This window comes from Schistocerca americana, chromosome 3 (assembly GCF_021461395.2).
Source record: "Schistocerca americana isolate TAMUIC-IGC-003095 chromosome 3, iqSchAmer2.1, whole genome shotgun sequence".
NCBI lineage: Eukaryota > Metazoa > Arthropoda > Insecta > Orthoptera > Acrididae > Schistocerca > Schistocerca americana.
This window is the reverse complement of record NC_060121.1, coordinates 961,401,437-961,429,085: the sequence shown is the minus strand read 5'-3', so window position 1 is coordinate 961,429,085 and position 27,649 is coordinate 961,401,437. Positions and strand designations below refer to the sequence as shown.

Here is a 27,649-nt window from a genome sequence, read left to right as displayed (position 1 = left end):
GTCCACCTACGAGGAAAAGGACTGAGCACACACGACGAAAGTTCAGAAACAGATATTATCAACACAGGGCTGCGAAACGGATGGCTGACAGTTGAACAAGCAGGCAATAAGCACTAAAACAGAGCATCACACACAAAAACCAGAACGAATGTCACAGAAATGTCACAGAATGCTCACCATTAAAACAAGTAGTGGCAGATCCCAAACTATTTCTCGAACAAGCATGGCAAGCAAGCCAGGAAAACATCCGCTCAAACTGCTCATCAAATGTCTGGCACGCCGCAGTCACTGTCGCTGATTTCTATACGAGAGATGGCCAAGATTTTGGCTTGTGGGCCACGACCAGACCAGAGTGCCAAAGCGCTCGGCCTCACTTCACCTTTGCCCCACCGCCGCCCCACTCCGTCTGAGCGTGAGGAGGGGGAAGAGAGGAAAACAGTGAATGCGCCGCATTTGAATGGCACTTCAGTCATATCGCATATGACTTGGTTGTATATGTCACATTTCTCAACAACATAGATCACTAATAAAATACAGAGTTATTACAAATGATTGAAGCGATTTCACAGCTCTACAATAACTTTATTATTTGAGATATTTTCACAATGCTTTGCACACGCATACAAAAACTCAAAAAGTTTTTTTTAGGCATTCACAAATGTTCGATATGTGCCCCTTTAGTGATTCGGCAGACATCAAGCCGATAATCAAGTTCCTCCCACACTCGGCGCAGCATATCCCCATCAATGAGTTCGAAAGCATCGTTGATGCGAGCTCGTAGTTGTGGCACGTTTCTTGGTAGAGGAGGTTTAAACACTGAATCTTTCACATAACCCCACAGAAAGAAATCGCATGGGGTTAAGTCGGGAGAGCGTGGAGGCCATGACATGAATTGCTGATCATGATCTCCACCACGACCGATCCATCGGTTTTCCAATCTCCTGTTTAAGAAATGCCGAACATCATGATTGAAGTGCGGTGGAGGACCATCCTGTGGTACGTTTAGCTCCCTGCTTGCTTTATTCGTCGACTTCCGCGGGCTACGCGTGAAACTTGCCCGCACGCGTTCAACCGATTCTTCGCTCACTGCAGGCCGACCCGTTGATTTCCCCTTACAGAGGCATCCAGAAGCTTTAAACTGCGCATACCATCGCCGAATGGAGTTAGCAGTTGGTGGATCTTTGTTGAACTTCGTCCTGAAATGTCGTTGCACTGTTATGACTGACTGATGTGAGTGCATTTCAAGCACGACATATGCTTTCTCGGCTCCTGTCGCCATTTTGTCTCACTGCGCTCTCGAGCGCTCTGGCGGCAGAAACCTGAAGTGCAGCTTCAGCCGAACAAAACTTTATGAGTTTTTCTACGTATCTGTAGTGTGTCGTGACCATATGTCAATGAATGGAGCTACAGTGAATTTATGAAATCGCTTCAATCATTTGTAATAGCCCTGTAAGATTTTAGTATTAATTAATTATTTTTGGCGCACTGAAGTCATAATACTGTATAATTTGTATATTGTACATTGTGTCGGCTTATGGACAGACAGAGACAATTTCACAGAGTTTTGCACTCAAGTTGTCACATAATCATGAATTATGTAGTTTTATAATCCAAAAATGGTCTTTCACATAAATACATTGAATTAGTGTAACCACATTATCATCTGCAGTCCACAATTTACAGTACACTGTATGGCGACCAGTAAATGGTGTCCCAAAATCACTTACCCTCCTTCTAGTTCAATCCAGGCCAAGAAAAATTGTCAGTTCGTATCTGTGCACATCTGTACACTTCCGAGGAAATAAAACATTTCTATACTCATGCTTAAGACTTTTCCACAATGAAGCTCTCCGCAACACTGTAAGCTTTTCTTATGGCGTACCCCACGGAAATTCTTGAGGTTTTCTGTGAAGTAGTGTGCAGTTCTTCATACGCTCTCCTTCAATTCTGTGAGTATGATTCACTAATGATCGTAGTGGGATGTGCAGTATTTAAGAATTTGTTGAGAAGAGTATTTGTAAGTGACCTTTGTCGTGGGGGAATTTCACTTACGATATAACTGATGGATCTTTTCCTGGCAACTACCTTCCTCATAGCTACAATTAAGTCATCATTCACCTCATAACATTGCAGAACACTTGCCATCTGTTGATCGTTGTAATTTTTTGCTCCTTATTGTCATCTAAAAGTTTAAATTCTTTCTGCATGGTATTGTAATGTCGTTTCGTAGCAAATATGCAGCAACGGTCGCCTTTGCAAATTGAGAATTTTCATTCGACTCTTCTATCATTCCTATTCATTTTAAATGATTGTAACGATAGATCACTAGACTGCATCATCTCTCGGTGGAATAGTTTTCGAAAAATATATTTAGTATTTCTGCCTTTTTTCCGTTATCTTCCGTTTCAATGCCATAGGGTCACAGAGGGTCTGGACAGACGGATTTAATCCGTTTACTGATTTAACTTAAGGCCAAGATTCTTATGATTTTCTGTCAAGCCGTTAGATAGCGATACTGATAGGCTACTTCCAAGTACATGACTATGCCAGAGGCAGGAAACCACAAATAATTTCTTCGTCCTCCGACGAATGTCTTGCCACGTTGCTCCTTCTTTTCCCACGTAAACAGCTTCTCCCTTTGCCGATGACACAATTGTTATTGTGAAAGATGTTGAATGTATTGTAACTGACGCAGCTGATAGGGTAAGTCAGGATGTGGTTCTCAGAGAAAAGATTACGACTTAGGTGCAACAACACGTAATGCGTACTCACGGAACTCCTGTAAGAGCGAAGTTGTACTGTCAGAAGGTGGTCAAACAGGCAATGAAGTCAATCGTATTGAATTATTAGAACTGAGGGTAGACAGAAAGCCTACTTGCAAATACCACGTTCAAGAGTATCTGCAGAAGCTGAATGCTATTGTCTGCACTACAAGAGTAATCTCCACTTTGACTGATACTTAAGCGCAAAGGCTTGTTTACTTTTATTACTTTAACTTCATGGTTTCTTGTGGTACCATATTTTGGCTGTGCTCTCACCAACAATATTCTCAGCCAAAGAAAGAGATATCAGGTAGATCTGAGGTGTCATTTCGCGAACTTCATGATGGCCAAGACCGTTGTTCAGGTGCCACGGGATTCCATACACACACTCACACACATCATCGTCATCATAACCATCATGGGATTTGTAGTTGACAATATTGCCTCACCTAGAAGAAACTGCAACGTTCGTTCAGTGACCTCTAGATGTAAAAACGATTTTCACGTGAGTAAGACTTGCTTTATTGGTTCAAATGGTTCTGAGCACTATGGGACTTAACATCTGAGGTCATCAGTCCCCTAGACTTAGAACCATTTAATCCTAAGGACATCACACACATCTATGCCCGAGGCAGGATTCGAACCTGTGACCGTAGCGGCCGCGCGGTTCCTGACTGAAGCGCCTAGAACCGCTCGGCCACAGCGGCCGGCAGACTTGCTTTATTATTGTACAGAATAGTGTGCACGATTCAATAGTTTCCTCTTATAGCAAGTTTTCCACAGAACTAAATAAGAATTAAGTGATAATCCACAAGTCTTCAATGCATTATTCGTATTTATACTCTCCCACATTTTGTACTGTTTTCACCTTTAGTTCTTTTTGTCCATAATTTTTCTAATAATCAGTCTGTAAACAATCCACTGACACATTCCATGGTCAAAAATTTTTGACTCATCTGGTCCCAAGCAACGTGGCAGGTAAAAGAAAAACACCATCCAGACAGGTCTTGAAGGCCCAACGGCACCGACCGGCCGCCATGTCATCCTCAGCCATGAGCCGTCATTGGATACGGATGAACATGTGGTCACAACACCACACTCCTGGCCACTGTCATTTTTGGTGTCTGGTGCCACTACTTTTCAATCAGGTAGCTCCTCAGTTGGCCTCACAAGGGATGAAAGCGCCCCACTTGCCAACAGCACTCAGCAGACCCGGACGGTGACGCATCCAAGTGCTAGCCAAGCCCGCCAGCGCTTAACTTCGGTGATCTGACGGGAACCAGTATTATCACTGCGGCAAGGCCGTTCTCTGTGATAGGTAAACATGTAAATGAGGAGATCGCTTGTTTTTCAATAGCTGGAAAACGTTACGCTTTTAAACAAACCCTGTAGGTACCAGGAATGGGGTCAGGAGTATCTCTGTCCTGCATGTGTGTTTCGAAATTGCACTGTGGCATTCTTTTTAACAGTAAGATATAGATTAGTTTCTGATGCGGTCTTGTAGATGAGGAAGCTCCAAACTTGAAGCACGCCATTTGGTGTCGAGGCCTGCTGACTTGGACGGTGTGGTGGTTTCTGCTCACAGAAAGCTGTGGAGGACTCCAAGGTGAACGAGGCCTCCGCGCTGGACCTGTTCCGGTCCCGCAGGTGCCGCCGGGCGCTGGCCATCTCGCTGGGCGTGGTCTGCGCCGAGCAGCTGGCCGGCATCAACGCGGTGTTCTTCTACAGCCAGAACATCTTCGACGCCGCTGGCGGCGAGGACAGCCGGGTGGCGCCCATCATCGTCAACGGCGCCATGCTGCTCGAGTCGTGCGTCACGCCCTTCCTGGTGGACCGCCTGGGCCGCAGACCGCTGCTCATCTTCTCCTCCACCGTCATGTCCGTCGCCCTGGTGAGGACTCGCCTCTCAGAAATATCTCATTACTATGACCGTACATCCGATTCTTATGATACGTCCTACAGAAGTGGTGCACCGACTTCATATCCTAAAGAATACTCATAATCTATATAGCATGTTAAAAAGAGTCAATACTTTGAGAGAAGGTTAAACAAAAGGTTTCGAACGCTTGGCATATTTTTTGATTTAACTCAGGCATTTGATTGTGTTGATCACAAAACATTTCTCCAGAAGTTGGACCATTACGGAATACGGGGAGTAGCTCACAATTTGTTGACCTCTTACTTTAGTAACAGGCAGCAGAAGGTCATTATTCACAATGTTGAGAATGGGTGTGATATGGGGTCTGAGTGGGGTACTGTCAAGTGAGGGGTGCCGCAGGGATCAGTGTTGGGGCCACTCCAGTTCCTTATTTATACAGGGAGTTACAAAAAGGTACGCCCAAACTTTCAGGAAACATTCCTGACACACAAATAGAGAAAAGATGTTATGTGGACATGTGTCCAGAAACGCTTAATTTACATGTTAGAGCTCATTTTAGTTTCCTCAGTATGTACTGTACTTCCTCGATTCACCGCCAGTTGGCCCAATTGAAGGAAGGTAGTGTTGACTTCGGTGCTTGTGTTGACATGCGACTGATTGCTCTACAGTACTAACATCAAGCACATCAGTACGTAGCATCAACAGGTTAGTGTTCATCACGAACGTGATTTTGCAGTCAGTGCAATGTTTCCAAACATCAAATTTGATGTATGGATTAGCACGGGGCAATAGCAGTGGCGCGGTACGTTTGTATCGAGACAGATTTCCAGAACGAAGGTGTCCCGACAGGAAGACGTTCGAAGCAATTGATCGGCGTCTTAGGGAGCACGGAACATTCCAGCCGATGACTCGCGACTGGGGAAGACCTAGAACGACGAGGACACGTGCAATAGACGAGGCAATTCTTCGTGCAGTTGACGATAACCCTAATGTCAGCGTCAGAGAAGTTACTGCTGTGCAAGGTAACGATGACCACGTCACTGTATGGAGAGTGCTACGGGAGAACCAGTTGTTTCCGTACCATGTACAGCGTCTGCAGGCACTATCAGCAGCAGATTGGCCTCCACGGGTACACTCCTGCGAATGGTTCATCCAACAATGTGTCAAGCCTCATTTTAGTGCAAATGTTCTCTTTACGGATGAGGCTTCATTCCAACGTGATCAAATTGTAAATTTTCACAATCAACATATGTCGGCTGACGAGAATCCGCACGCAATTGTGCAATCACGTCATCAACACAGATTTTCTGTGAAAGTTTGGGCAGGCATTGTTGGTGATGTCTTGATTGGGCGCCATATTCTTCCATCTACGCTCAGTGGAGCACGTTATCATGATTTCATACGGGATACTCTACCTGTGCTGCTAGAACATGTGCCTTTACAAGTACGATACAACATGTGGTTCATGCACGATGGAGCTCCTGCACATTTCAGTCGAAGTGTTCGTACGCTTCTCAACAACAGATTCGGTGACCGATGGATTGTTAGAGGCGGACCAATTCGATGGCCTCCACGCTCTCCTGACCTCAACCCTCTTGACTTTCATTTATAGGGGCATTTGAAAGCTCTTGTCTACGCAACCCCGGTCCCAAATGTACTCTTCGTGCTCGTATTGTGGACGGCTGTGACACAATACGTCATTCTCCAGGGCTGCATCAGCGCATCAAGGATTCCATGCGACGGAGGGTGGATGCATGTGTCCTCGCTAACAGAGGACATTTTGAACATTTCCTGTAACAAAGTGTTTGAAGTCACGCTGGCACGTTCTGTTGCTGTGGGTTTCCATTCCATGATAAATGTGACTTGAAGAGAAGTAATAAAACGAGCTCTAATATGAAAAGTAAGCGTTTCCGGACACATGTCCACATAACATATTTTCTTTCTTTGTCTGTGAGAAATGTTTCCTGACAGTTTGGCCGTACCTTTTTGTAACACCCTGTATAAATGACATGCCCTCTAGTATTACGGGTAACTTTAAAATATTTCTGTTTGCTGATGACACTAGCTTGGTAGTAAAGGATGTCGTGTGTAACATTGGCTCGGTTTCAAATAGTACAGCACGTGACTTCAGTTCATGGCTTGTAGAAAATAAACTAACGCTAAGTCACAGTAAAACTCAGTTTTTACAGTTTCTAACACACAATTCAACAAAACCTGAGGTTTTAATTTCACAGAATGGGCATATGATTAGTGAAGCTGAACAGTTCAAATTTGTGGGTGTTCAATTAGATAGTAACCTGTCGTGGAAAGCCCACGTTCAGGATCTACCGCCATTTTTACTATTCGAACGCTATCAGAAGTGAGTGATCGTTCGACACGAAAATTAGTCTACTTTGTTTATTTTCATTCGCTATTGTCGTATGGTATTATATTGTGGGGTAACTCTTCCCATTCTAAAAGGATATTTTTGGCTCAGAAACGGGCGGTTCGGGCAATAAGTGGTGTTAGTTCACGAACCTCTTTTCGACCTCTGCTCACGAGTCTGGGTATTTTGACATTGGCCTCTCAATACGTATATTCCTTATTGTCGTTTCTTGTTACTAATATTAGTTTATTCCCAAGAATAAGCAGCTTTCACTCGGTTAACACTCGGCAGAAATCAAACCTCTTGTTCAAAAAAACCTCTTGTTCAAAAAGATGTGCAGTATACTGCTGCATCCATTTTCAATAAGCTGCCACTCGAATTCAAAAATCTTAGCAGTAATCCACGCGCTTTCAGATCGAAACTGAAGGGTTTTCTCGTGGGTCATTCCTTCTATTCTGTCGAGGAGTTCCTTGAAAAATTAAGCTGATTTTTATTGTATTGCTGATAGCGTGTACTTAAACTTAAGGACTGACTTTTTTTTTAAAGTTCATGAACAATTATTTATATCTGTTATTACGTTTATGTTGTAATTTCATGTACTGACACGTTCCATGACCTTGCAGGTTTGCTCCTTAATTTGGTCCTACGGAACTTGACGAGTAAATAAATAAATAAATAAAACCATCAAAACAAGAAAAAATGAGAATAAACATGGTCTCCAAAAAGCATACCTTTAGAGCTGTGGGCATTTCTTCATCTTCGCTACTGAGAAACACATCTCTTCTACCGAACAAGTGCTCTTAGCTCTTAAGGTATGCATTTTATAGCCCTTCTTCGTTGAAATTTCCCTCTTGTTTTGATGTTTGCTACCATCTCTCAAAGTATTCGACAGTTTACCAGGCAGGTTTCGTGGCCGTTGTCACTGATGACAAGATCTGAGTCGTTAGGTAGCGTCATACTCTCTCTCGCAATTCTTCAGTGCTCGACATTTAGAACTCTCTCTTTAAACTTCTACAGAATTCCACAAGTGTCGCTGGCAGGCGGAACTCTGTCGAAAGACAGTGCCATGTTCGCCAAGGCTCTTTTCCTTAGCTTTTTTTTTCGAGAAGAGGAGATCTTGGACAAAAATGTTCAGGATACTATTGGTGGCCCGCCGTCATTGCGTAAACGTTGTAGCCACATACTTAAAAAAGGAAATATAATTGTCGTTCCGCCACATCGTTTGTTTCTTTACTGCTCTTTACGGTCCTCGCTCTCCATGTCAGTGTGTTTACTTCCGGAATACCGGGAAGCCATACAGATGGAAGCCTGTAACAGTCCTCTCTATTAAAATTGGTCACATTCTTCGATTTTTCGACTGCTTCACAGACTTTCCTTCTGTGTTTTTGGCTATCACGTGTAGCCCTCTATTCTTAAAATCCACACTTTGCCACTGATTTCATATTTTGTCTTAAACGTCTGTAGTGTTTGTGCTCTTTAACGCGTTCTTTGTTGTCGTATCAGTCGACATATACTTTTGCACAACTGTAAGTAGCTTCCTAAACCTCCACAGTGTGGAAAAGGTCACACACGTTGATTACAGGTCGGAAAAAATCTTTAACCTTGTAAATTCATTCCTTATATCACTATTACGAAAGATTTTGACTGAATATGCCGTCGTCGTTCAGAGATCTGTTTGTAGTGGTCGGCCTACTAAACATGTTCTGTGTACTACAGTATTGTCAGGTCTTCTGTAGATCAACACATTTAAAAACGGGAGACCGATCTCAATCTCCAAGGTGAAGCTTATTAGTGGACGAGTGCTGTTTAGAAAGTCTTGGAACTTATGAAATTTATGTAACTCTTTTCCCTAGTGTGGCCGTACATGGCAAAATGGCTTTTTATCAGTGAACGCGCCACTATTTTCAGACAGTGTTCAGCCAGTAAGTGGAATTCTGAACAAGATCCCAGCAGAGGGACCGAAACGTCAAATGAAGGTTGTCGCAGAGTGTCACTGCGATAAAAATTTCCCGTTTTTTTCCCCCCCGCAACGATCTGTTTCCCTTTCAATCGTAGCCACCTTTTCGAACATTTAGGATAATAACTGATACGAAGAGGTTAGCACAGAAAAAGTATTGAGGGTTCATCAAATGAACTTGTCGATGTTGCTATATATGAGCGGATTTTCACTGTCTCGTTTGGTGTGCACTTACGAGGGCTGGTGATCAAGTTTTACTTACCGCTTGAAAAAAGGAAAAAAAAATCGAGCTGTGTCCATGAAACCTGGCGATATTGCTGATCACCCTCTAGATAGTCAACCTTCAATACGACACATTTTTCCCAACGATTCGTGACTTAGAGGGGACACTGGCTGTAGATGCTAGCATTCTGTTGAGGAAACGTTTCATCTGCGAAATCCCGTCATCGTCAACGAGAATGCTACACAATGAATGCCTGCTACGCAATGGTATCTTCATCTGGTAAAAAAAGTCTGTGGGTACCACGCCAGGAGCATAGGCGGGGTGAGATAAAATTTGACATATTACGCAAGTCGCATGTGTGACTGTATGCATGCAGGACGAGCCACACTCTGTAGCAACCCTATTATCATTTTTTTCTGTTCTCAAGTAGAGTATTCATGAGAGTCTAGTCCCGTCTGTGAACTTGTGTGATCTTGCTTCGACTCTGTCTATCTTGCGTAGCTTCAAATTTCGGACACGCGAACCGAACCAACAATATTGACACTTTGAACACTATGTTATTGTATCCTGTATTCCTTGAGTAACATTTCATCAGGTGTTTATGTGACTGAATTTTAATTCAGCTATCGAACTTCTTCTGATACATTTAGCGGACCTATTACTGAGCATTCTGTATACACTCGTGTTCAGAAAAAAAAGAACACCTTGAACTACTACATACGGGACATTCATATTGAAAGGTGGCGACCCTGCCAGGATTCGAACCTGGAATCTTCTCGTGCATGGGGGCTTAATTAGATAAAATGCAAATATTTTTAATTTTAGTAGCTGTCTGTCCGGTTACGCAGTCTCATAACCGGTTGGCCCTGACTGGTATTAGTACGCAATCTGACTGCATAGAATAACAACAAAGAATGAAAGAAAACTTCCATTAGCACAATTAATTAATTAAGTCCCCAGCAACTATAAAACCTATGAAACAACAAAACACAAGTGTAGCTGTTCTGTGTGTGGAAGTGTGAGTCAACGTACACATCTGGCACAGTTCTTCCTCAATAAGACCAGATATTTTAAACACCATTTATACTGAAGTAATTAAAAAAAACCAGAAATACTATAATTGCACATAGAAACCAGGAATACAGTCTAATACAAGAACACGAGCCAGATGCTTTGTTGACTGAACCTGTGACCAAGAGGCATTATTGTTTAAGACGTTGAAATAATTAAAAAAAGGAATTTTTTACCTTCATAAATATTGACGAAAAGCACACTCTGATCATTACAGCATCCCCAATCCAACAATATCTGGTGTCTAGCCCATCAAAACAATATGACAACATCTGAACAAGTACTCTCCATGGGAACTTCTCAACAACGACTCACCACTGCTACATCTCAACAAGCACTGCCTACTGCTACTTCTCAATAAGCACTGCCAGTGGAGGCGGCTGAATAATACTCTTTGGCGCAATCTCTGGCGCTGTGGCTCAGTGTAACCACCTTTCATATGCCCCTCCTCCACGGGCCAGAATTTGATGGTATTTTTGCCAGCATTGGTGGTGAAAATACCACCAAATTCGTCCAAAAGAAACACAGACAGAAATAAAAGATAATATTAATAATTAAATATCACATAACTAGATAAAATTTTGGCTTTGCACTGACATTTCCATATCCTAATATATAAAATACAGTAAGGAATACAAATGCTTGCATACATGTGATTTTACATAATAGTTTACACAAGTATCATGTGGTTAAAAAATTCAATCAATAGCGTCAGCAATGACGAATAAGTATAGGTAAGAGTTTCATAACATTTCATAAACAGTAAATACACAAAAAATCAGTTTATACAAATATTCACATAAAACCCTTTCAATAGTTCAATAAACAAGTAGGACTCCTCAGAGTAGTTGACAGTTCCAACAGTAGCACCCAGCAATGATTAACAGCTGCAAATAGCAGTCTCATAAAATTTCATCAGCAGTATTCAAACAGCTCCAACAGTGGCACCCAGCAATGTCAAGCAGGTGCAGACACCAACAAGTGACATTATTTCAGTAGAAGCTCTTCATCAGTGGAGACCCAGCATTGTTGAACAGGTGCAGACACCAACAAGTGACATTATTTCAGTAGAAACAGTTCCATCAGTGGCACCCAGTAATGTCGAGCAGGTGCAGACACCAACAAGTGACATTATGTCAGTAGAAGCAGTCATCAGTGGCACCCAGTAATGTTGACAGGTACAGACACCAACAAGTGACATTATTTCAGTAGAAGCAGTTCCATCAGTGGCATCCAGTAATGTTGAACAGGTGCAGAAACCAACAAGTGACATTATGTCAGTAGAAACAGTTCCATCAGTGGCACCCAGCAATGTTGAACAGGTGCAGACACCAACAAGTGACATTATTTCAGTAGAAGCAGTTCCACCAGTGGCACCCAGCATTGTGGAACAGGTGCAAGTAACAGTCCATAATATTCACTATCACTAATCAGAGAGTTCATCAGAGTTTATCAGTAGAAATTAAACATTTCCAAGTGGCACCCAGCAATGTTGAATAGGTGCAAGCACGAACAACAGTTTGAAGGCACACACAATTGCTTTTACAAAATTATTATCAATGCTCTTACACTAAACATACAAATTATAAGAAACACACAAATGATATCAGATAATTGTCATATTAAATATTACAAATACACAAATATCAGTAAACCTATAATATTTATGGGTGTCAGTGCAAGCCACAACAAACAAGTAAAATAATATTTAGGAGATAGGTCGGTACCAATTATTTGGGATTAGGAAAGGAAAACACACAAAACATACTCACTCATCCTTCATCCACTTTAGGTACTACTGTGTAATTGAATAGTGTTAACTGTGTAAATGCAATTCTGTCCAAAATTTTATGTTCAATTTGTGTATCAAGTAGTAGTGGTAACAGTGTATAACAGTCAATAATAGTTAGTCAACATCGTAGTCATCATGTCAAGACCAATGTTTGCCAAGCCAAATAAAAATGTACGGTTGCTAAACAACTGTCAGTGTGCCAAGATATGCAATTACTTCCTCTCTCCAAAAAAAAAAAAATATATATACTGCTTATTGATTTAACAAAGTGTGTGTGTAGACAATCTTCCTTCTACTCGAGTGTTCTAGTCTGCTATCTTCATCCTCCTTGTTCCATATAGACCAACAAACAAAAAAAACAAATGCTCCTCGCTTACTTCACCTCCTATCCACCAAAACTCCAATAATCATTATCATCACATAATCTTAATACTTCAATAATACCTCTTACATCGATACATATAAACCTTATTACCAATATCATTTCACTTCCATAGCAACTCTTTCCTCTAGTCAGTCTCCTCGAACAAGTACAGACAAAATCCTAGTGCAAACTTCAATTTATACTAGTCTGCTATCTTCATCCTCCTTGTTCCATATAGACCAACAAAAAAAAAAAAAAAAAAAAAAAAATGCTCCTCACTTACTTCACCTCTTATCCACCAAAACTCCAATAATCATTATCATCACATAATCTTAATACCTCAATAATACCTCTTCAATACGTCGATACATATAAACCTTATCGCCAATATCATTTCACTTCCATAACAACTCTTTCTCTAGTCAATCTCCTCGAACAAGTACAGATAAAATTCTAGTGCAAACTTCAATTCATTATCCCATACAATCCGAAGACACAATGTCCACACACAGCCTCTGTGTAGTCCACCTGAGCCAAATCTTCTACTCATTGTGAATTATAAAATACATTTTGGTTACTTTGTCCATCATAAAATAAAAGAAATGCATACATGACCTCTAACAGCCTTTAGTTCGAATAACTTTCAGTAAGTAAGTATGAGTACGGAGTGTGTATGATAACAATTTTTTACAGTGTGTACACCACTTCAAGAATCACGGCAAAACAGAAAGAAGCAAACATGTGGAGTATTTCTTGTGTCAAGTGTCACTTGCTATTTCAATTGCTCACGAAAAATGCAGTCTAATAGCTATCAATGGTCTAAACATAGTGTTGGTATGTCATGTCGTTAGCTTCCTTCCTATTAGCACAAATTTATACAGCTTCCATGAAACCTCCAGCTCATGTGACTTCAATGAAGTTTCTTGTACCAATGTCGTTCGTAGAATTATAGCAGTTCATTTTCTTATCTTAAAATATAAAGCACTGAGCGTAAGCAAAACATGCAACAGCGAGACAATATACCAGTAGAGAACATAATGTCAACAACTGGATGCAGCACAATTCCTACCACTAGGCTCTGCCAAGCGAATAATCTACAATTAATACCATAGTGTGACCTAAACTCTATGTTTGTACACAGTATATCAGCATTTCTATATACCAAATTAAAGAGTAGTTATGACAACAAACAGAAATGTATAAATCCATACGCAAAGCAGCAAATATATGTCTTACATAATAAACAGGTCATTAACATCATATCAGCATAAGCAAATAAATGTTCATATGTAATCTTAATAAGTAAACATGAAGGCGCAAGCAGATAAATCACAAAATATAACTTACATACATAACCATATCAGCACAACTAATCAGGTGACAATTATAATTTAAATAAATAGGCACAGCAGGCACATTATAAAAAAATGTGACATCAGTGAAAAAGCAGTGCAGCCAAGCGATGCATAATATAAATAATTAACAATCCTGTTCATTAATAAAACATTGTCAAAATCAGCAAATGTACGCAAGCACGTCGCTTCACAAGTAAATTCATAGAACACGAAATTTAGCACAAAGTGTAAATCACGTAATCGCGAGCAGGAAATTGCGTCTAAAGTACGTACCTAAGCGGAAATATGTTACCTGAAAAATAAACTCAATTAATAGTTACCTTTTTAGTTTATTAGTTTCTTCTTCGAAATTACATTCTTCCTGAAAATTTCTCGATAGCAAGTCCTCTTAACGTCGGACACACACAGAATTTACCTGAAGTTCTTAAATATTTTATACAACCGTATTCTGAAAAATACTGAACGTTAATAACATAATTTATCAAGTCACTATAGCTTTATACTGATTTTATTCGGAGAAATTAGACTGTGTATTTGTTTACAGCTGTCAGTGCATTCGCACTGAGCGCTCGATCTGCTGTAGGTACGCGTGACGTAGGAAGTAATTGTTTGCGGTCAACGACTGCCTTGTGCGCCGCGCAGACTTGACTGTTGCTTTGAGTATGTGCCGCCGCCGGAACACGGCGTGGTATCCTTGTACTCTCCGTATGTTTACATATAACTGTTGGTTTCTCGAAAGTATGTCATTCTACAAAAATTTTAACGTTCGATATATGATGTATTCCCTTAGAGCGCCGAGATTTAAGAGTTTCTACTTCGACAGTGTTATCATGAATAATTTTGCGAACCCTATATGGACCGTTATAAAGCAGAAAAAATTTGCGACACAAGCCTTTTCCTTTGTGAGACAAACGGTGAGACTTAATTAACACCTTTTGACCAACTGACAAGATTTTTAAACGACCAGGATGTTTAGCTGATTTCTCTCTTCTAGCAGCCGCAGATGCAATATTTTGCAGCGCCAGGTTGACAACTTCAGAATGCCGCAGTTTCCGTGTAGGCGGAAAAGGAACGATTTCAGAAATACGATTTGTCGGTGCTTTATTCTTTAATATCAATATAGGCGGTAAAGAAGTTGAATCATTAGGGAGTTCATTCAGAATGTTTTGAAAAATATGAAGATACTGATCCCAAGTTCTGTGATTCTGATGACAATAAAGTCGACACAATTTATTGATTTCCTTCATCCTTCTCTCTGAAGCGTCAGATTGAGGGTGAAAAAGTGAAATGAAAATTGGTTTAATCTTATGACGCCGTAGAGTAGGAAGCCAAATCTTAGAGCGAAACTGTGATCCATTATCTGATATAACCTTATCAACATGACCTACCTCTTTAAGAAAATGTTTGATGAAAGCGTTAGATACTGAACGAGCTGTTGCTTTGCGTAAAGGTGTAAAACACACATATTTTGATGTCAATTCCACTGCTACTAAAATGTACGCAAAACCATTAGTAGAACGAACCACTGGACCGAACAAATCGACTGCAGCCATCTCCTTTAATTTCGCTGGAATGATAGGAAACAACGGTGCTCTGTGAGAAATAGTTAGCGGCTTAGCCTTTTGACATAATTTGCATTTGGCAAGAACAGATCGAATACGTCTTTCCATATTACTGACGTAGCAATTTTCTCGTAATTTATGAAAGCATTTTCTGGGACGAAAGTGTGCATAACTGAAATGTGTGTACCAAATCAGTTTATTAACCCACTCATCAGGAATGCAAACTAACCAAACAGAGTTGTCGACCGATTTTCGTTTAAAAAGAATATCATTGCGAAGTAAATAATACTGTCTGATCGCTACGCTTTCCTTTCTCATCCACTTCTCCTTAATGTACTTCCAGATTGGATCCTTATTTTGCTCCTTAGCGATGTCCTAGAGCGAACATGAAATACAATTCTCAAACGCAACACCTTGAATATACATCAAACAATAATTGTTTTCTTTGCAGTCCTCCTTAGCACTTTGTTTCAAACCCATAGGTGCACGTGATAAAGCATCAACAATAATACTCGAAGAAACCTGTATGTAAACAATACTAAAGTCAAATTCTTGTAGATACAGCGCCCATCGTGACAATCTTCCATGTGTTAATTTTGTTGACATAAGAAATTCCAGAGCTCGATGATCGGTGTAAACCTTAGTATGTCTGCCATACAAAAATATGCGAAATTTTGTGAAAGCCCATACAACAGCCAAGGCTTCAAGTTCCGTAATCGAATAATTCTTTTCTGATTTAGAGAGAACACGACTTCCAAATGCAATAGTTTTCTGTACTACAACGCCGTCTTCTTCTCTCATGAAATAAATGTGCACCTAGGCCTTTGTATGATGAGTCCGTCGCCAAACAAAAATCTTTAGATAAATCCGGATGTGAAAGAAGTGGAGCAGCAACTAAAGCATGACGAAGTTGTTCAAATTCTGACTGAGCTTCCTCATCCCAACACCAATTAGATTTCTTTCCAGATAGTTCACATAAACGAGGTGTGGTCAAATCGTCCAATTTAACAAAGCGTCTAAGAAAATTACAGACACCAAGGAAACTACGAACAACACGTTTTGTGGTAGGAACAGCATAATTACGAATAGCGTCTAGTTTCTCTGGATCAGGAAGAATACCTCCTGTAGAAACAATATGATCAAGAAATTTCACCTGAGAACGACCAAATTCAGATTTTTCCAAGTTCACTGTGATGCCAACTCTTGCAAAAATACGTAATAATGAATCCAAAATTTTGTTATGCTCACTCCAAGAACGTTTAGCAATAAGAATATCGTCAACATATGAAGTAATATTGTCACGAAGATGAACAGGTAAAATTTCGTTTAAACTACGAATGAATGCTGCTGAAGACACAGTAAGTCCAAACGGTAATTTCCGAAACTGATAACAGTTACCAAAGGCTAAAAAGGCAGTGTATTTTCTACAATCAGGGTGGAGTTCTATTTGCCAAAAACTTGCGCGCATATCAATCGTGGATAAAACTTTAATTCCATGGAAATGTTGAAGAAGTTCATCAAGATTTTGTGGACGGTCAGTTTCAGGAATGATGATATTATTTATCTGTCTGGAATCCAGAACCAAACGAATTGACCCATCCTTTTTAAGAACGACGTGTAATGGGCTGGTATAAGGACTGACTGCTAGCTCAATAATGCCTTGATCTAACATGTATTGAAGTTCACTCTTAACCTTGTCTCTGTAAGCCAAAGGAATAGCGTACGTTTCCCCCCCGAAATGGTATGTGTTCTTTTACTTTAAATAAATATTGTAAGCCTTGTATAGTTCCTGTGTGATGACTAAATACTGTAGCATTTGAAGTCAAAATTTGGTGCAGTTCTTCTCTTGCAACGTCATCTGGCACTTCAGCTTTCTTAACCTTTTCATTAATTAATTCTTCGCTATTAGTTACATCATCCATCGCGTCTCTGTATCTATTGTCGTTGTCATGAATGAACACATTGTCGTCATAATACTCAGCGAAAACATCAGAAGTAAGAAACCTTAAACATTTTGTATCTGATTCAAATCTTGTTAAACATTCGAAAAATTTCAAACATTTCGGCATTCCGGCAACAGTCAAATTCACACTTCCTTCTTTAAAGTTCAAAATTGCCTTATGTGTGTTAAGAAACTCCATACCTAATATAATTTGTGTACTGAGTAATGGAACAATAATAAAATTAGTAGAAAATTCGTATCCTTGACAAATGAAATTTAAGTTGGTCTGTTGTTTGACTTCCACACTTTTTCCAGAAATAGCGCCTCGAATTGTAGTTTTAGAAACAGGTAACACAGGACAGGCAATAGTTCTTACACATATACGAAAAACTGATTCACTAATGACATTCAATGGGCTCCCAGAATCTAAAACTGCAGTGAACTTATTCTTACCCACACATACTTCAATAACAGGATGTAAAAATGCGTCTACATTATTTTTCTTTTCGTCTAGCAAAATGTCTCTCATGTCTTCCAGGCGTACGTAGTGTAAAGTCGTAGAGTCATTACTTTCTGAACCGTCTATATTGATGCCAGAAGCCGAAGCTACAAGTCATTGTCGATTGCCTGCGTCACGTCTTTGATTATTCGCGTCATTTCGCGGATCAATTTCTACGATTTGCACTTGTCTCTCGGAATTTCTGTCACGCGGAGGATGCCAATTAGGTCCCTCCTGTCTGTTAGATGTAAATTCTTGGTTGTGTCTGTTATAAAAATCTCTATTTTCCTGTCTATCTGCATGACTGCTTCTTGTGTAATTTCGACTGTCACTTCTGAAATTACTGTTAGATCTACAACCCCGGTTATTTCTGTAGTAAGAATTTCTATTATTGTATGAATAATTTCTGTCTTGATGATACCGATTACTGTTTCCGTATGATTGATCATTCCGGTAGGAACTACCGTTATTATAACTGTCTGTGTAATTTCTGTTAGAACGTCTGTTATTGTCATAAGGCTGGTATCTATTGTCCTGTCTGTTTCGTCTGTCATTCTCAAAATTACCTATATAACGTCCGTTACGATCACTATGCCTTTTCTCTGAAAATCTATTGTAATTACTGTTACCGAAAAAATTACAAGAAGTCCCGTCGTCGTTGTCATACTCAAGTTCTTGTAGCAACGTCTTAAAAGTCTCAATGTCGTCTTTACATCTTCCGGCTAAAGCAATTTGTCTTATCGATCGTGGCAGCTTAGTTAAACAAATGCGAATTAATTCAGTCGGGCTATAAGGGTTGGACAGGAATTGATTCTTTCGAGTTGTGTCTTCAAAGTATTCTGTTGGCGTGCGGAACTCAGACTGTTTAAAATTACGCTGCATAATAAGACTATGTTTGACTCTGTCTTGCGTGTTTTCGGACCAATATGCCGATAGAGATGCATGATAAAAATCATTTAGATTATTACAATCTCTAATAAGTGCGCGCATCCGCGTCGCCGGTTCGTTTTCTAAATATCCACACATAAATTCCAGTTTGTGACTTAGTGGCCAATTTGGTGGAAGTGCGTACATAAATTGATCTAACCATGAACATGGATGTATGTCATTCTTAGAATTGCGAAAGATCTTAAATTTCCGAACAGTTAAAAAGTGTTTATAATCAAAGTTTTCGCCTCGTGGCGACAAAGACCTACCGCGTCTGTCCCAGTCCGAATGTCGATTATTGTCAAGTTCGCGCGCCTGGCGCTCTCTTCTTGCATCTCGTAAATGAAATAAATTATTTTCTTCAAAGCCCTCTGCTATCTGTGATTCTAAATTTCTTCTGCTGTCTTTTCCTACGATTTCACCTTCAATTTGTTTGACTTGCTTTCGTAATGCCTCAAATTCCCTTTTAACGCGTTCATTAAATTTTCCCTGATTTTCAACATGTTTATTTATGTTCTGGTACTCTTCGGTTTCTGCAAATGGCAATGGAGCTGTATCATCTGAATCTCTGTCCCCATTTAAACTAAGACTTGTCAATTTATATGCAATCTCCTCAACTCTTTCCGATAAATCACCTATTTTTCCTTTCTGTTTATCTACGTCTTCCGTAAGTGTCGCGACTCGGGATTCAGTATTGACACATTTAGTAGTTAATTGTTCATACTGTTGTGTTAAGTTATTTATTCTGACCTTTGGTACGGATTCCTCGATTCTTTCAAATATTTCTTCCTTATCGTGTGCACGTTGTAAATTTAACTCTGAAAATTTTTGTACTATCGCGCGATCTCTTTCTTCCTGTTCTCTATCCTGTTCCTTTTGTCTGATTTCTATTGAAATTAATCTATTATTGTGAGCATTCAAAATCGGTTGTACTTCTTGTCTAATTTTTTTCTTTAATTCATCTTTCATGTTTTTGAAACATGTCCCTACTCGTGAGTCTAACTGTGGTTCCATTGTTTCCATCTCTGTTTTAATTGTTCCTATTTGTGAGTCTAACCGTGATCCCACTGTTTTTAATTCAGATCCCAAATTTAATATTGCACTCATCAACTGCTCCACATTGACTGGTTCGAAATTCTTTTTGCCCCTAACATTTCCCGCAAAACCAGCTTCGTTCGTCATAGCTGTAAAGCTATCTGTGTTCGATACTATTCCAGAATCTTCTGTCGTTAATCTCGTATTCTGAAAATTTTTTGATTGTGAAAAATCTTGAAATGGTTCCGGACTATTTTCCCGACTTATTAAATTGTTTTCAACTTCATTATTCATCATACTATTCTCATGTGTTGGCGAGTTCGCCATGTTAACAATTTCGTCATTCTCACTATCCATCATTTTTGCCTTTTTCATCGATCGCGTAATCATTTACAAAACATACAAAACTCGTCACTGTACGAAAATTACACACAATGACACTTTATCTCCAACAATACCATTCACACGAAATGTTTCCCAACAAACACATCTAACGAACAATTAAAACCTTCACAATTCCACAAAATTGTCAGACCTGTATACAAGACATCAAAAATTTAATTCTGCAAAAATACCATTAGAAGAATGACAAGACAACTACACATGTTCAATTAGCAAATCTACACATGCAATATTCTATTACTACAAATTACTACAACAATACTGCTGTCTGCTATTTTTACTATCAAAAGAATTCCAAGGGGCGATCCGAAGCAGCGGTCGCCACGTGCATGGGGGCTTAATTAGATAAAATGCAAATATTTTTAATTTTAGTAGCTGTCTGTCCGGTTACGCAGTCTCATAACCGGTTGGCCCTGACTGGTATTAGTGCGCAATCTGACTGCATAGAATAACAACAAAGAATGAAAGAAAACTTCCATTAACACAATTAATTAATTAATTCCCCAGCAACTATAAAACCTATGAAACAACAAAACACAAGTGTAGCTGTTCTGTGTGTGGAAGTGTGAGTCAACGTACACATCTGGCACAGTTCTTCCTCAATAAGACCAGATATTTTAAACACCATTTATACTGAAGTAATTTAAAAAAACCAGAAATACTATAATTGCACATAGAAACCAGAAATACAGTCTAATACAAGAACACGAGCCAGATGCTTTGTTGACTGAACCTGTGACCAAGAGGCATTATTGTTTAAGACATTGAAATAATAAAAAAAAGGAATTTTTTACCTTCATAAATATTGACGAAAAGCACACTCTGATCATTACAGCATCCCCAATCCAACAATATCTGGTGTCTAGCCCATCAAAACAATACGACAACATCTGAACAAGCGCTCTCCATGGGAACTTCTCAACAACAACTCACCACTGCTACATCTCAACAAGCACTGCCTACTGCTACTTCTCAATAAGCACTGCTAGTGGAGGCGGCTGAATAATACTCTTTGGCGCAATCTCTGGCACTGTGGCTCAGTGTAGCCACCTTTCAATATTCACAGGATATGTACATTAGTATGTTATTCAGAAATAATAGCTTTCGAACCATGTTGGTCTGCAGGTTCGAGGTTAATATCGATATCGCGGTCCTACCGGTAAAATGTGCCTCCGGCTCTCGTTGTGGCTGGAGACCGAAGCTAACGGATCAGTGTGACTTGAGCATACGTGCAGAATGCCCCACAGACGTATGCGTGAGCCGTACCATCAAATTAGTGAGTTTGAAAGAGGGCGCTTTATTCGCATGAGAGAGTGTGATACATCCATTCGGGAAAATGCTACTCACGTGGGACGAAGTGTTTCGGCAGGGTAACGGGTGTGTGCAGAATGGTTCATGGAGGGCCGCAGAACACGACGACGTGTGTCAGCTCGCGCCACCCGGACCCCTCCCCACTCCAAATGGCCAAATGTGTGAATTCTTAAGGGGCCAAACTGCTGAGGGCATCGGTATGTAGACTTACACACTACTTATACTAACTGAGAACAACACACACACACCCGTGCGCGGGGTAGAACTCGAACCTCCTGCGGGAGGGGCCGCGCAATCCGTGGCTGACGCTCAGACCTCGCGGCTTTGTCATGGATCGGTTGGTAGGACATGTTTTGAGGCATCAAGAGATCACAAATTTAGCATTGGAGGGCAGCGTGGAGGGTAAAAATCGTAGAGGGAGACCAAGAGGTGAATACACTAAGCAGATTCAGAAGGATGTAGGTTGCAGTAGGTACTGGGAGATGAAGCAGCTTGCACAGGATAGAGTAGCATGGAGAGCTGCATCAAACCAGTCTCAGGACTGAAGACCACAACAACAACAACAACAGATTTTCATCACTTTCTTCTCTATGTACGAGGGACGCTGCGAAAGTACGTTTCGTCATTGTTTTTCACGCTGAAACATCATTGCCAAAAGCAAATTTCCACATGCCCATTCATGGCGGATAACAGCGCGCACTTCCATTGGCGACCACATTGTCAGCACATGTCTGTCTGCCATCGTGAGGGGTACTCGAATAACTTCGGCCACGCCGATCTGTTGTTTCCTCTTCTTCGGCGCTCTGCGCATGCGTCACTCCTCTTCCGCTGACGCCTCTTCCGTCACTAAACTATCGACGAGTGTGGACTCATAAGGTGTTTGTGTCACCTAGTGTACCATCTTCTCTTTCAAAAACAATGATGAAACTTTCTTCGGAACGCCCCTCGTGTTCCATGTAAGAGCGTTGATGATCTCGCCGTTTCGCACCGTAGAGCACCAATCACATGACATCACTTCTAAAAGTCACTAATCACGTTCACTTATTCCGTTTGGAATACTCGAATTTTCTTCTTCTGTGATTCTGTGTTAATATAATCAACTTATGCATGTCTTTTTGAATCATTTCTTGCAGAATTCTCATCTCATTACGACGATTAGCGAATTTTATAGAGTGTTAAAAGAGCATTCAGTGTTGTTGTGCAACAGTCCTGTCAGATATCTTTGATGTTTTACTAACCCTTTTACCGTGCATTTACTTTTCAGACTGTTTTGGCTGTGTATTTCTACCTGAGTGACACAGGGAAAAGCGTCGAGGACATCGACTGGCTGCCACTCACTGCCCTCGTCTTCTACATCGTCACCTACACCGCAGGTTTGTTCTTCTACCTCTACCTCTGATCACTACACACGCTCATTGTTAGAGTCCAGAAAAAGCCTACACATCTTTTGCACGTAGACAAGGTATATCAACTGAAACAGCTGAAACAGCGGTTTCAATAGACAACGTTCAACGAATGAGAATTGAAACTCTCATTAATTTGAAATGTATCATAAAGCAATTTATGCATGTTAGTAAATTAAGCTAACCGTCCGGGACTATTAATTAGTTAAATACCGGTTTTCGGCTTCGTTCTTTAGCGCAGTGCATCTGTCTGATTGCTGCCTCACGGTATCCATTCACCAAAACTGAAATAAGCAGGCATTGTGTTACACTATTAAAGCTCTAGCAGTTAGTCTCCTGTGTAGAATACAGATTACGGTAATACGCGGTCACTGCAACACTTCCCTGTCTACACTAAAATGTTCCCAAGTTTGTATTTTTATCAGGATAAGGATACGAAAAAAAATTCGTTATGAACGAACGCTACGTCATTACTTCTGTGCAGTTTATTAACGTGTCTGAAATGTTATTTTCCAGAAATATACACGAAAGCCGACAGTTTTGTCTGACTTAAATACGAAAGGACCATTCAGCCTATAATAGCAGTTACACTACTGGCCATTAAAATTGCTACACCAAGAAGAAATGCAAATGATAAACGGGTATTCATTGGACAAATATATTATACTGGAAATGACATGTGATTACATTTTCTCGCAATTTGGGTGCATAGATCCTGTGAAATCAGTACCCAGAACTACCACCTCTGGCCGTAATACCGGCCTTGATACGCCTGGACATTGATTCAAACAGAGCTTGGATGGTGTGTACAGGTACAGCTGCCCATGCAGCTTCAATACGATACCACTGTTCACCAAGAGTAGTGACTGGCGTATTGTGACGAGCCAGTTGCTCGGCCACCACTGACCAGACGTTTTCAGTTGGTGAGAGATCTGGAGAATGTGCTGGCCAGGGCAGCAGTCGAACATTTTCTGTATCCAGAAAGGCCCGTACAGGACCTGCAACATGCGGTCGTGCATTATCCTGCGGAAATGTAGGGTTTCGCAGAGATCGAATGAAGGGTAGAGCCACGGGTCGTAACACATCTGAAATGTAACGTCCACTGTTGAAAGTGCTGTCAATGCGAACAAGAGGTGACGGAGACGTGTAACCAATGGCACCCCATACCATTACTCCGGGTGATACGCCAGTATGGCGATGACGAATAAAACGCTTACAACGTCCGTTCATCGCGATGTCACCAAACACGGCTGCGACCATCATGATGCTGTAAACAGAACCTGAATTAATCCGAAAAAATTACGTTTTCCCATTCGTGCACCCAGGTTCGTGCAGATGGTTGTTGTCCTGCAAACGTCCCCATCTGTTGACTCAGGGATTGAGACGTGCCTGCACGATCCGTTACAACCATGCGGACAAGATGCCAGTCATCTCGACTACTAGTGATACGAGGCCGTTGGGATCCAGCACGGCGTTCCGTATTACCCTCCTGAACCCAACGATTCCATATGCTGCTAACAGTCATTGGATCTCGACCAACGCGAGCAGCAATATCGCGATACGATAAACCGCAATCGCGATAGGCTACAATCCAATCATTATCAAAGCCGGAAACGTGATGGTACGCATTCCTCCTCCTTACACGAGGCATCACAACAAAGTTTCACCAGGCAACGCCGATCAACTGCTGTTTGTGTATAAGAAATCGGTTGGAAACTTTCAACATGTCAGCACGTTTTAGGTGTTGCCATTGACGCCAACCTTGTGTGAATGTTCTGAAAAGCTAATCATTTGCATATCACAGTATCTTCTTCCTGTCGGTTAAATTTCGCGTCAGTAGCACGTCATCTTCGTGGTGTAGCAATTTTAATGGCCACTAGTGTACTTCAAGACACTCAGCCATACAAATCTTTGATTTTGAAATAGGTTATTTCGTGAATCACGTAGTTTAGTTGCAACTAGCTGTGATAAACTTCTCAAAACAAACAAGTTTCCATCATTGGCAGTTTCTCATTTCCATTCTATTTTTATTTTGGTAGTACGACGTTACTGCTGTACAGCCATTGTCAAGTGCAATCGTTAACCCATTAACTGCACATGTTTTGTACACATTAAAAACCGCGGAAATAAAGTAATCAAAATTCTACCATAATTTTAACTGATACCACAAATTACTGCAATGTTCAATTCGTTTCACGGGACGTGTATAGGAGTAATAGAAATTTTGTTATCCGCTGCTTGTAGTACAGTTCGTCTGGAATAGCTCCTGTCTTTCCCGCTGTCACCCGGAAGATGGTCGGCTCATTCTTTATGGTTATATCTGCCTTTCCACATAAGCGGCAGCTTTCGTCAGAATCGCTGATCAACTCAACCAAGCTGCAAATGTTACTTGTGTTCAAAGAGTTTCCTGCTTCAGGAATATCGATCCTGTCAAGGAATCTTTGGTTCAGCTGATACTTCGTCAACTGAAGGTTGACAAAGTACTATAAGCGCGATGAAAGTCACGTATGAGTAATGTTTATTGCCGTACCTACAGACAACACAGCTAATTTTGAAGTATCGTTACTTATCTGTTGTTTTCTGTATTGATCGGTTAGTTGGGTTTTATCTGTATCGCCACTTCTTATCAGAGACCATAAAATATTTTCGATAGGCAAAACATTGGAGAAACAAGAATCAGTTTGCCTGTGTTCTGCCTGTGAAACTGCATGTATGTAACACAGAAATATATGTGTGCAATGTGCAATATTTTATACAAGTATTCGATATGTACTGTGTGATCAAAACTCTGTAAAAAAAAAGAACTATTGTTCAGAATGGCGTCAAATGTTAATGGAAATTTATTGAAGAAGGGAGAAACCGTATACATATAAAAACGAAACAAAAAATATCTACATCTACACCCATACACAGCAAGCCACCTGACGGTGTGTGGCGGAGGGTACCCTGAGTACCTCTTTCGGTTCTCCCTTCTATTCCAGTCTCGTATTGTTCGTGGAAAGAAGGATTGTCGGTATGCCTCTTTGTGGGCTCTAATCTCTCTGATTTTATCCTCATGGTCTCTTCGCGAGATATACGTAGGAGAGAGCAATATACTGCTTGACTCTTCGGTGAGGGTATGTTCTCGAAACTTTAACAAAAGCCCGTACCGAGCTACTGAGCGTCTCTCCTGCAGAGTCTTCCACTGGAGTTTATCTATCATCTCCGTAACGCTTTCGCGATTACTAAATGATCCTGTAACGAGGCGTGCTGCTCTCCGTTGGATCTTTTCTACCTCTTCTATCAACCCTATCTGGTACGGATACCACACGGCTGAGAAATATTCAAGCAGTGGGCGAACAAGCGTACTGTAACCTACTTCCTTTGTTTTCGGATTGCATTTCCTTAGGATTCTTCCAATGAATCTCAGTCTGGCATCTGCTTTACCGACGATCAACTTTATGTGATCATTCCATTTTAAATCACTCCTAATGCGTACTCCCAGATAATTTATGGAATTAACTGCTTCCAGTTGCTGACCTGCTATTTTGTAGCTAAATGATAAGGGATCTATCTTTCTATGTATTCGCAGCACGTTACACTTGTCTACATTGAAATTCAAATGCCATTCCCTGCACCATGCGTCAATTCGCTGCAGATCCTCCTGCATTCCAGTACAATTTTCCATTGTTACAACCTCTCGATACACCACAGCATCATCTGCAAAAAGCCTCAGTGAACTTCCGATGTTAAATAACAAAAGTTTTCCCACTAGGTCGCTCCGTAAGCGTCGTAACGTAAGTCGGTTCGCCCACAAATGACAGATGAATCCTAAATCGACTGCTGTGACGTGAGTTGCACATTAAACCAACCGCGCTGTGCCGTGTGCACAGCAGCACAAGTTGGGCATTCAACAGTTGTGGCTCTCCGAGTTAGGTAAGGTCGTCCACCACGGCTAGGTCGTACCACGGGGATCGAAAAAATCGGTCTGTAATAGTCCTGAGGTCAAAAACCAAATAAAAACCAACAATGAAATCGTGGTTTATGATGTGTCGACAGAAGTGCCGACACAGTGTTATTTTGAGGGGGCCGATAGGCACGCTATCTAACGCAGACGGGCGTGAATTCTGGAACAGGATAAGTAGTGAATTCTAATAAGAAAAGTATTCAGCTCCTCGAATACTTAACTTTATTCTATCCTTGTGGTACATCGCTCTTGATAATACAAATAAGACTATCTTCAGATACGGTTAATGGCGCCTTGCTAGGTCGTAGCCATGGACTTAGCTGAAGGCTATTCTAACTGTCTCTCGGCAAATGAGAGAAGGCTTCGTCAGTGTAGTCGCTAGCAAAGTCTTCGTACAACTGGGGCGAGTGCTAGTCCGTATCTCGAGACCTGCCTTGCGGCGGCGCTCGGTCTGCGATCACACAGTGGCGACACGCGGGTCCGACATGTACTAAATGGACCGCGGCCGATTTAAGCTACCACCTAGCAAGTGTGGTGTCTGGCGGTGACACCACAGTTTAAATGCCCTGAGGCTGGCCCAGTGTGCTCTCCACCTTCTAGGCGCTTCAGTCTGGAACCGCACTGCTTCTACTGTCGCAGGTTCGAATCCTGCCTCGGACATGTATGTGTGTGATGTCCTTAGGTTAGTTAGGTTTAAGTAGTTCTAACTTGTAGGGGACTGATGACCTCAGATGTTAAGTCCGACAGTGCTTAGAGCCATCGAGAAACAGCGTGTTCCACAACAAATAGGAATATCTCGAGGGTCACGTTCAGAATGCGCAGCTCAATGTGAGCATTCAATTCAGCTACGTATG

The 27,649-nt window shown here is 41.0% G+C and overlaps 1 protein-coding gene across 1 annotated transcript in view; it reads left to right on the top strand.

The window, feature by feature from the left end:
* LOC124606587 (facilitated trehalose transporter Tret1-like) overlaps window positions 1-27,649 on the top strand; it is a 60,136-nt gene that overhangs the window by 20,873 nt on the left and 11,614 nt on the right. The window contains exons 4-5 of the mRNA XM_047138573.1: window positions 4,348-4,653; window positions 22,711-22,819. Of these exons, the coding sequence (XP_046994529.1) occupies window positions 4,348-4,653; window positions 22,711-22,819 (415 nt within the window). The remainder of the gene's footprint in view (window positions 1-4,347; window positions 4,654-22,710; window positions 22,820-27,649) is intronic.